Source organism: Sinocyclocheilus anshuiensis, unplaced genomic scaffold (genome assembly GCF_001515605.1).
Source record: "Sinocyclocheilus anshuiensis isolate Anshui unplaced genomic scaffold, SAMN03320099.WGS_v1.1 scaffold468, whole genome shotgun sequence".
Classification (NCBI taxonomy): Eukaryota; Metazoa; Chordata; class Actinopteri; order Cypriniformes; family Cyprinidae; genus Sinocyclocheilus; species Sinocyclocheilus anshuiensis.
Window position 1 is genome coordinate 292260 of NW_015557069.1, and position 10699 is coordinate 302958.

The window sequence follows — 10699 nt, forward strand, 5'->3', positions numbered from 1 at the left end:
AGCCGTTTTTGTAGGCATTAAACTGCCAGAATTTTAAAAGACGATATCTCCGTTTGCATTGAACTTTCAGCTTAGTAACTTTGCAGATATTGTTTATGCTCAAACAGCAACATTACACACTAACTAACGTTAAAAAAGTGAAATTGCAATCAACCCCCCCTTTAAGCAAAACAGTAGATGAACTGTACCGTATACTGTCTGCTTCTGAAAATGACATACCAACCTTTCCTCTGGAGTCTCAACATGAAAAGTGCGTTCAATAACAGTAGTCCACTGCAGGCACCGAATAATAAAAGTGTTTGCCTTCGGTCGCTCTGTCTTCATCAACTGACATTTATTTAATGTTATCCGTGTTATATTTCATCTGCAGCAACACTGTGAACTTTATAATGATATGTTTCGTCATTACCTTTTAAATGCATCATTATGCAAACATATGAGCAGAGTTGTCGCCATGAAAGACCCGCGACTGGCAGATCAACGCGCCTCTTCATTTCTTTCCAATACGGTAGGATATTAAATTTAACGAAATATGGATAATGTTAACTTTGACTAGATGATTGACAGGGCAGTTTAAACTGTGACAGGATGCACGTAACTAAGCAACAGGGCGTCCGTTAAAGACGCAGTTATGACGAAGTAGTATGTCCCAAAGCTTGCCTACTATTCTGCTACATACTCAAAAGTATGTACCTTTTCTTCACAAAAAGAGTACATACTTTTAGGGCATAGTATAAGTAGGCGAATTGGGATGCAGCAACAGTGTTTGTGTGTTCCTCTGCAAACTGATAAAACAAAATGGCTACCTACGGGCCACTGAGAAGTTGTTAAGTGGAGTTTCCAGCTGGTCAACATCTTGCGGCCGCTCTTTGTACCCAATAAATGTTCCATCACTCTTGAGTAAGAAATATCTTGGTCTCCATGTTTTTATGTATTCTCCTGGAAATAGAACAAAACACTTCCAAACATAACATGGAAACATTTATGTATTAATATTTTAGTAAATGTATGTTATGCTAACATGGATCACTAAATACATAAACACTATTTTGTTCTTATTATAAAGACACATTTAAACTGAAGGCATAAGTGGTAATCAAAAAACTTTTTGCGATATACAGTATATGATAAACATATACACAACTTAATTTTTTTAATGTTTTTGTTGTTTTAAAGTCTCTTATGTTCACCATGGCTACATTTATTTGATCAAAAACAGTAAAAAAGAGTAATATTGTAAAATATTAGTACAATTTGAAATAACTGTTTCTATTTTCATATTTAATGTAATTACATATGAATTATCAGCAGTCATTACTTAAGTCTTCAGTGTCACATGATCAATCAAAAATCATTCTAATATGATGATTTGGTGCTCAGTAACTATTTCTTATTATTATTATTGGTGAAAACTGCTTAATAACTTTGATGAATAGAAAGTTTAAAAGAACTGCATTTATTTTAAATATAAATCTTTTGTACCATGAATGACTAAATGTTGCCCATCAACTGTTCGGATACTAACATTTTTCAAAATATCTTCTTTTGTGTTCAACAGAAGAAAGAAACTCATACAGGTTTGGAACAAGTGGAGGGTGAGTAAATTCTGACAGAATTTTCATTCTGGAAGTGAACAACTCCTTTAAGGTTTGCACTCAGAAAATAAGATGTAAACCAAATAAATGTTGAGTACTGCTTCTATTCTTATAGAAGCAGCCAGTATAGTATCAGGCAGCCAGTATCTATGACCAAATTCTGGTAAAGTACACCATTTACAGTACACATGTCATAGGCCGTTCTCCTTTAAACCACGCAGACTACAAGTCCACACCTGAAGTACCCTGCTGTACTTTAACGTAAATAGTAAAAGGGGTATCCCTGAACCCTTATAAAAGAGAAGGTTGAGAACTTTCACCATAAATTATACAGAATATCTTTATTTAATCAGCTTATCTACAGTCATCAAAACAAACAGGAAATTGCTGTTTAGTTCTGAATAACTCACTCGAGATAAGGTTCACACAAACTCAACTAGAGAAAAAAAACACTAACATCAAATAAGACCAAGACAGTCTCTGTAAAATGCAAGAGTTCACATTATTAATCAGTTGAGAGTGGTTGTCACCTACACAAACAAAAACAACAGTAAGATGCCATGACTGTTGTTGGTGTTTGGGGTTTCATGGTTGGATTTTCATTTCTTTGTCTTTTTTTTTTTATTATTTTAATGTCGCCACATTAGTGGGACTTCTGGTAACTAAGAGTCATATTCTTGAAAACAGGAAGCAACACAAAAGATAGCGTGGCCACACAAGCAGTTTAAAAATGAGCTACTGCTATTGCTGACTCATATCTGCACTGATATATACACACTTAAACATGAGCACAGTAAGATCATAACACATGATCCTCCAGGGAGCGTGTCAGTGTTTTAAATGTATGCCAGAAAATAATTTTTTTATTAAGGGCCATTATTTATTAATGTAATGTCAATGTATCGATTATCGTCTTGTTCCTTCCTATGAGAAAGTTAAATTTTCACTAGTGACATATGATCTAAGCAATTCTCTGTGATGAAAAACAAATGCACCAGCTCATCTCTGTGTGTATACATAATCAACCAGTTTGTGTGAAAATTGTTCTGTTCCAGAATCCAGATTAAGCCCAGACACAGTTTTTTACTCAGGGACTTCCTTCTGCTTAAAGGGGTCATATGATGCTTTTTTAAAGATCATTATTTTGTGTATTTGGTGTAACAGAATATGTTGACATGCTTTAATGTTCAAAAAACCCATTATTTTTCAAATACTGTACATTATTGTAGGTCCTCTATGCCCCGCCTCTCTCAAACGCTTCGTTTTCTACAAAGTCCCTCCTTCTGACAAGCGCAGTCTGCTCTGATTGGCCAGCTGACCCAGTGCATTGTGATTGGCCGAACACCGCAAGCACTCGTCAGAAATGTAATGCCCCTTACCATAATCGCAGCTTCATCTTTCAAAATAAATGTAAAGACAGTAAATAATGTCATTAGTTTTACCATCAGTTCAAGCCCGAAAGGGGAACAGACACAGTAATGATGCAGTACACAAGCCGCGGTTAAGACAGCTGACTCTACTGTGATGTGACGCTGTCTCTCTCTCTCTCTCTCTCTCTCACACACCTACACACACACACGTACACGATGCGCAAAACTCCGCATTTGAACAGTCAATAGCAAATACTTAAACTAGTAACAAAACATACTTACAGTCGCTGATTCAGAAGTGCCAGATTGTCATAGCAAAGTCAGAATTACCTCCTCTCCTAGGTTCATGAAACGGTCGTCCATAAAATGCATTGCTGTTCTGTTGTAAGTGATCTTAAAGATTCCTAAATGCATCTACTTTTGGAAGGCCAAATAAAGTGCTTTTGCTTTCGCCTAGAAACACACAGCGTCTCTCTGACATGGCTGCTTCAACACTAACTGCGGTTACTGAAACCACGCCTTCTTTCTTTGCGTGCACATTTGGGCGCATTATGCAAATATTCCCACATAGTGACCTAGATATGTGGGGGCGTGTTAGAACGAGCCGTTTTAGGGGGGTGTGGCAGAGTCTTAACTTTGATAAAGAATATCTCTTTGGTTTTGAGACTTTAGTCTTTGCAACTTCAGGGATCTTATCTATGCACAATCAGCTTGTAACACTCCAAAGAGAAAGGAAAACTTGAAATCGCATCATATGACCCCTTTAAGGACATCAGCTAAGTTTACAGACAGATGAGCAGAGGAACCCTTCTCGTTAGTAAAGGAGATTATAAACAGGTGAGCATCTTTGAAAACAAACAAATCCAACTAAACTAATGAGAAAAATAACGTTTTGATGAAAGAAATAAATATGCTAAAAATTAACAGATGAACAAAAAAATATTCAATACAGTGTCCTGCATGCCCCCAGGGCCACACATAGGGAAAAAAATAACTCCCTAAATCCCTTGTGGGCAAAACAAGTCTGCCACCACACTAAGCAGCATAAATCCAGGCAAAGGCAGAGCTGCTTTTCATCTGGGCCTAGAATGCCATTATACGGGTGGTGTCTGTCTGCATAGCTGAACTGAAATGACCTTGCCTACAGAAGTACACAGCCCTACACTGTCCGGCAGTCCATGCCTCATGGGCCCTGGCAAAATGAGGATAGCAAACACCCGGAGTGCCTCAGGGCTTGATATTCAGCCCTTTTGCTGTTTTCAGCTCTCCACACCCTCAGGCTTTTTCCCTGCACACTGTTGCATCTCCTTCTTTGGCCCAATGACTCTGATGCTCTGTGGTTTGCAAGGACAGACATGTGCTCAAAATTTCCATGCTTTGAGGAGTGCAACACAGTAATATCCTCTCACTGACACGTACAGTAGGAACATTTACTTAAGAAGAATGTGATATGATTACATGTTGGCCGATATTGAAAACACTGAATAAATATGAAAAGAAGGAAAATATAAAACTACTCCACTGAAATAAACTGCTAAAAAAAGAAACAGAATGGCAGCTTTTGTAAAAGCTACAGAAACATGCAGCCTTTTGCATTGTCACTGATGGTGTGTTTACACTTGTGCAGAGCGAGCGGAGCAGAGCGGGCATTTTCAGTTAATTCCAATGAAAGTTGAGCTTCACACTTGCAAGGTGAATTGTGGAATTGATTGTAGAAAGCGCTGATGGTCAAGTGGTCAACAACCCTCAACTCAATACAAATGAGGATAGCAAAATGTCAGGCAGCAACAAATAGCTGTGAAGTTCAGGTAGTGATGTTTGTCTTGAATGTTTATAAATATGCAGATTGTGCAGTTTCTGTTGGAGAAAAGCTTCACAGAATCATTACCTCTCTTATGTAGCCATCCCTCTTTCACAATGACAACATCACTCATTGTGGCTGGAGAGAAAACCCTCTTGTCCCTTTGACTCGGACCAGGACCAGAAGGTGGGAACTGTTGGATGTCTCCAGCCTAGACATTCAGCAGGACAGGTGGTCTGTAGGAAACAGAAGAAAAAAAATTGTTTCTGACTTATAAAGCTTACTTATATTTTTTTAGCTTTATCCCACATTTTTAGCACAAAGCATGCTTGCACTTTTCATAAATGTGACTCTTACTGAAAATATTGACATTGCATCTGGAAAAAAAAGAAAAGAAAAAGGCACACTGCAGTAAAAAAAAAACTGATATGAATAAATCTCCAGTGTTTAAACCAGCCCTTTGCCAACTTTAGAGCTCTCACACTTCTTTGCAATCTCTCATTATTTATTTTTCTGATAATTATGTAATTATGCATTATGTTGTTTCAGGCTGATTGGTGGACCAACACAGCCACATTCTTCACCTACAAAACTTTGACTGATCAACTAACATTTATAAAACCATAGGTATGTCAGAACCTGCACAAAATTATTTTGTGCCTCTATTATTTCCCACTTAGTGGAAGACATGCTTTATCCCCTACCTTGTCTCCTCCCCCTAGTGCCTTGTTTGACTATGCGTAACCTCATAAGCATACAATTTATATATATGCATATTCCCATTCAGACATGTGTTATTATCATGTTGAATGGCCATTGTGAACAGGTCCGGAGGTACAAAGTACAACAAGCTACTGCACACAAAACCAATGGCATAGCCACGTGTCGCAGCAGTTGTACAGTAGTGTGTCATCAAACTAATTAAACTGGTCAATGGACTTTTTGACCTCGACAGCCAACAGTGTTTGTATGCAAAGCAAACTACGTTATTAAGCTATCTTCTTCAGAGCCAAGAGTGCATTATTGATATTTTCACTTTTTCTGAATTCTGAATGACCCACGGATCCTTGCTGTTGGTAAAAATGAAAACACAGCAATCCAATATCAGCGCATCCACTACTAATATTGCTATTTATAGCTTAAGTTCTTAAATTAGCTTAACTTAAATAGCTTACTTTTTAAAGCTTACATTATTATAATTTATAATAATGATGTTAAGGAATTTAATTGCTTAACTTCATTCATGAGCGGTATATTTAATCTATATGTGTATATCAAACATAAAGCAGAGTTTAAAATCATTTTATTTACTTAACCGATTCATTCACACCAGAAAAACAGTGTGTAAGCACGGTCAAGAGTCAATGGGAAATTGTGTACACAATTTAATGCATATACAATAAAATTATTTGTTAAAATTTGCATATATATTTTGGCACAATATTTAAAAGGCACAAAAGTTAGAATATAGTATTAGAACAAACCAAATGAGGAATAGCTTGAACTGTAGTTTTTGAGGTCTGACTATTAAAACCTGCTGATGCACCCCACAGCTATGCAGCCTCTGGCTGCTTGGAATGCAGTGAGAAAGAACGGCGTTCTCCGTCTGAAACAACAACCTCATGTGAACTTCCCCTCCCCCTGCCTCAAAGATCAGCAACTAGGAGATGCAGGTACTCCTCTGACTCACAACATATATGCATGCACTTACAAAAAATTAAAAGCAAAGGCTTCAAGCCTGAAAAATAAAGAAAAGAAAGAAAGTTAGCTGACATGCACTCACATAACCTACGAGAACTGCTGTCAAAATTCCTCAGACAAGTACATGCAAAAATACACACTGAAGAACCATTTACTCACAATGATGCCAAGCAAATGCAAAGGTGCACACAGACCTCTCAGGCACAACTACCTTCTCTAATGTCTCTCTCTGTCTGTCAGTCTCACACAAACCCACACACACCAGGGAAGTTTCATATGTGTCAGCTTCACTGTCTGGTGCTGCCACTGCACTCTGAGCGCGGCCCCTCCCAAAGCCGCCACGCTGCGGGAGAAAAAGAGAGAGTAAAAAAAATTGGGCGGGCGACCAAGCCTGGGCTCAATGCAGCACTCCATATGAACTCAGTGGCCTCACAGATGGTCACGTGGCACGAATAAAGTGAAAGAGTGAGAGATAGAGGCCCCTGAGGAGGCCACTGAGGCCACCCACCTCATTCAACATTTCAGCTTTTGCTTGTGGCTCAGTGAGAGGAAGAAAGGGTGGAAAATGCATCAGTCACCTAGTTTTTTAGCAGCGGCCAGTGCGTTGTTACGCTAAAAGGTATATTATAAGGTATATAAACATGTCAAACGTTTTTGAAGTCTCTTATGCTCACCAATTTTTTAAACAAAAATATGGTAAAAACAGTAATATTGTAACTTAAAATAACGATTTTCTGTTTTATTATATTTGAAAATGTAATTTATTCCTTGCCATGGCAAAGTTTAATTTTCAGCAGTCATTACTCCCGTCTTTAGTGTCACATGGTCCTTCACTATATTGCTGTTCTCACTGTATTACTGTATTGAAAAATTACAGCCTTGGAGGTCTGTTTGTTTTTATGTTCAGTTCCTTAGCAACCACTATACTCCTGGTTGAGAATGGACCACCTTGAGAGAGCCGCCAGATTTTTCAGCTTGAGGACGAGCAGGTTTTCTTTTAGGATTTTCTTAAAAGAGGACATGATTACTCTCAGCAACTAAACAGCCTTTGAGTAGTGGGCTTTGTACACCAAGTAAAATTTCTTAAGAGGATTAAAGGGGTCATATGATGTTGCTAAAAAGAACATTATTTTGTGTATTTGCTGTAATGAAATTAGCTTAGAGTGAGCAGAGGCGGCGATTTCGACTAAGGAGCATCCGGAAGGCTTGCGGCAACCACATATGACGACTCCGGGCTGGACTCCGCTTCGTCCACGGTGAAAGCCGATCCGGCGAGGATGTAAGAAAACTAATGGAGGCACAAAATCCCTATATCTAATCATTTAAATAAACTTAAATAATAATAATAATAATAATAATAATCTTCTTTAAAAAAAAAAAGCAATCCCTCTCATTTTCTGATTCAAGATATCCTGTAAATTTAAATCCACAAAATTGATCAGTTCACAGAGCCAGCTGGTTTTGGTAGACAATTGTAGATTTATGTCAAGCATTTTTGACATTTTTTCCTACATTCTAAACATCTTTTCCAACTTCACACAGAAAACATTGTTCCCAGACACTAAACTACCTTGGTTGACCACCACATTGCGCAAATGTACGTCAGACACAAAATAGCCTACATGCAGAACTGTTTATAAAAATAAATAAAAACCTGCACTATCAGTTGTAACCTTATTGTATGAGTTTTATTATCAGTTATATTTATATGTGGTCTAAGTCTGTCAACATGTTTGAAGCCAAACATAACTCTAATGTTTACTTTTGGCGTTTGATTTGCTGGTTGCAGAAGGTATGCACTACATGCATCTCTATTAACACAGTGTGTATATTAACATTTATGGCATATGAAAGCTGCCATATATAACAAATACATTTTTTTTTGGACTTCTGAAGAACAGAATATTTGCAAAATATCACCTTACTGAGTTAGCAAAAGTTGTAGTAGCTCGGGCAACTTCAGCCGTGATACAGTTAGTTGCCTGAGGAACCCATCTCATGTTCACTTCAGCCCAAAACAAGAGTGCTATCATGCATAACGTTACTGAGAAATAAAAAAAATCTTTATGTACAAATGTACAACATCATGTCATAACCCCAAGATTTCAGATGTGACTTCGGCTCATTTCACAAATTCTGTGAGCGTCTTCACGTAGCCTACAACTTCTATTATGTTGTGGGTAAAACTATGTCCTTGCAAAACTCTTTCCGCTCTTATATCGCTCTGTATCTCTCTCCAGCTATTTCATTCCTCATTTGGTTTTCCTTCATTCGTTCGGGATATTTCAGTGTTGTGCAGTAAGTGAGCAAAGATGCGCAGGCGGTGACGTCAGATTTTCTTAAACAGACCCAACATTTCCTCAAAGAGACTTTACCACACAGCAAAAATGTCGGAGGGTGGGACTTTACAATCAAATAATGTTGCAGCAGCAGTTTTTAACATTAAGGACATGACATTTGACGCACAGATGCCATTGGCACATGCCGCTATGCTCAGTGACACTTCCGGTGGCACTTCCGGTTTTCAGTGGCATGTGTCAGTGGAGAGTGGCATGTGTCACTAAAACCTGTGACACACGTCAATGGACTGCGTCTTGTGTCAGTTGCCGCGGTGCGTGTCGCACCTTCGGTAGTGACTGACACCTGCCGCTGGGTGTCGCTGCATAATGTAGATTGCGTGACACACGCACTTAACGGCAGAACGATATTGAATTAATTAACAGTATGTTGCTGTCAAACATACGATTTATTACATCGCGGAGTTCATTTGTACAACAAAAACTGAGTTCCTATATTAAGATTAAAATGTGTCTAATGCCCCTTAATGAGTATTTTTCATTGTAAGTTTATTTCCAGTAGCCAGTTCCAGTTTTGTGCAATGCATTCAAATACGTAAATACCCGTTTTTTTTCCATTTTTGCATAGATTTGACAGTTCAGCTGTATCATTTGTAATTATAAAATAATATAGAGACTATGCAGAGGCCATAACAAAAAAAATAAATAAAAAAAGAAGAAAAATAAAAAAAGAAACGTTTTAATCAAATGTGCCACCACTAACTGATACTTGCCAATCAGGAATTAGCCTGCATATAAATATAAACTGATGAGAAAATGCCACAAACCATTATGATGTCTACTATTCTAACGTGCTTTATGAAACTTACACCAACCATTCAGAAGTGTGCTTGACCTTGACACAGGCTTTTCACAACGCAATGTAGGCTAATGTAAGTCTGTAATGTAATGTAAGTCTATGCTATATTAAACAAAGTTTGTACTTATTAACGTGTCTGCAGAAAGTCAAATGCTTTGACAAAACATTCAGGCATCTCCAGAAGAAATGCATGCCCATACTAATATATATATATATATATATATACAGTAAAATCCTGAGTGTTAAATTAACACTGCTCAGCGCATATATGGTCCCACTCTAAAAGAGTGTTAAAGTAACACTGAAGCAGTGTTAAAGGTAATGAGATAATTATGTGATTAATTAAGTGCTGATTGATCATTAGTAATGAACACCTGCTGTTAACAAGCAGAATCACTGAAGAAAAGAGAAACACAAGAACTACAACTGACTTCAGCCACAGCCTTAGATGAAATAAACTGAAATAAAACACATTAAATCTCTCAAGATTTCCGTAGAAGATAATTAAACAACTCCACAAACAGCAACACCAGCTTCGTGCATTACAAACCAGTCAACTTACCGTTTTGGTGAATAGTGTTTGCTTTAGTTGCCTCTTGACCCTTGACTTATTAAAAACAAGTTTTTCTTCAATTGTCACAGTTGTGTTTATAAAGCACACGTGATGGCAAGGCACTTATGACAAAATCATTTCATGCGTTTGAGTCTGATTGCATTTTGTCTAAATTTGTAGTGCGTTTATGATTTCTGTGTTATTGCAGTTCTATGATATGAGACAATGTGAGAAAACTTTATAAACTGCTATTATAAATATGGTTCGTTGAGAGGTTTTGATTCTGGCACTCATAGACATGAAGAATCAGCATGTGAGTCTCAGCGATGGTGACAAAATGTTCTGATAATTTTTATATGATTTTTGAACGTCACAAAACAAGGCAGTAAAAAGTCACAACAAAAATAACAGCAAACAGTAAGAACAAAAAAAAATCCTAAAACAATGCAGCGGCATAATTTATTCATGTCGCAATGCATGCTGGGAGCCATGGATGAGTTATGATTGGTGCACCCAGAATGCA

The 10699-nt window shown here is 37.6% G+C and overlaps 1 protein-coding gene across 1 annotated transcript in view; it reads right to left on the reverse strand.

Moving 5' to 3' along the window:
- LOC107676708 (RAC-alpha serine/threonine-protein kinase-like) overlaps positions 1 to 6758 on the reverse strand; it is a 22383-nt gene extending 15625 nt beyond the window's left edge. The window contains exons 1-4 of the mRNA XM_016471353.1: positions 6627 to 6758; positions 4854 to 5002; positions 811 to 939; positions 224 to 335 (exon numbers count right to left, since the gene is read on the reverse strand). Of these exons, the coding sequence (XP_016326839.1) occupies positions 224 to 335; positions 811 to 939; positions 4854 to 4899 (287 nt within the window). The 5' untranslated portion in view covers positions 4900 to 5002; positions 6627 to 6758. The remainder of the gene's footprint in view (positions 1 to 223; positions 336 to 810; positions 940 to 4853; positions 5003 to 6626) is intronic.
- Between the last annotated feature and the right edge of the window lie 3941 nt (positions 6759 to 10699).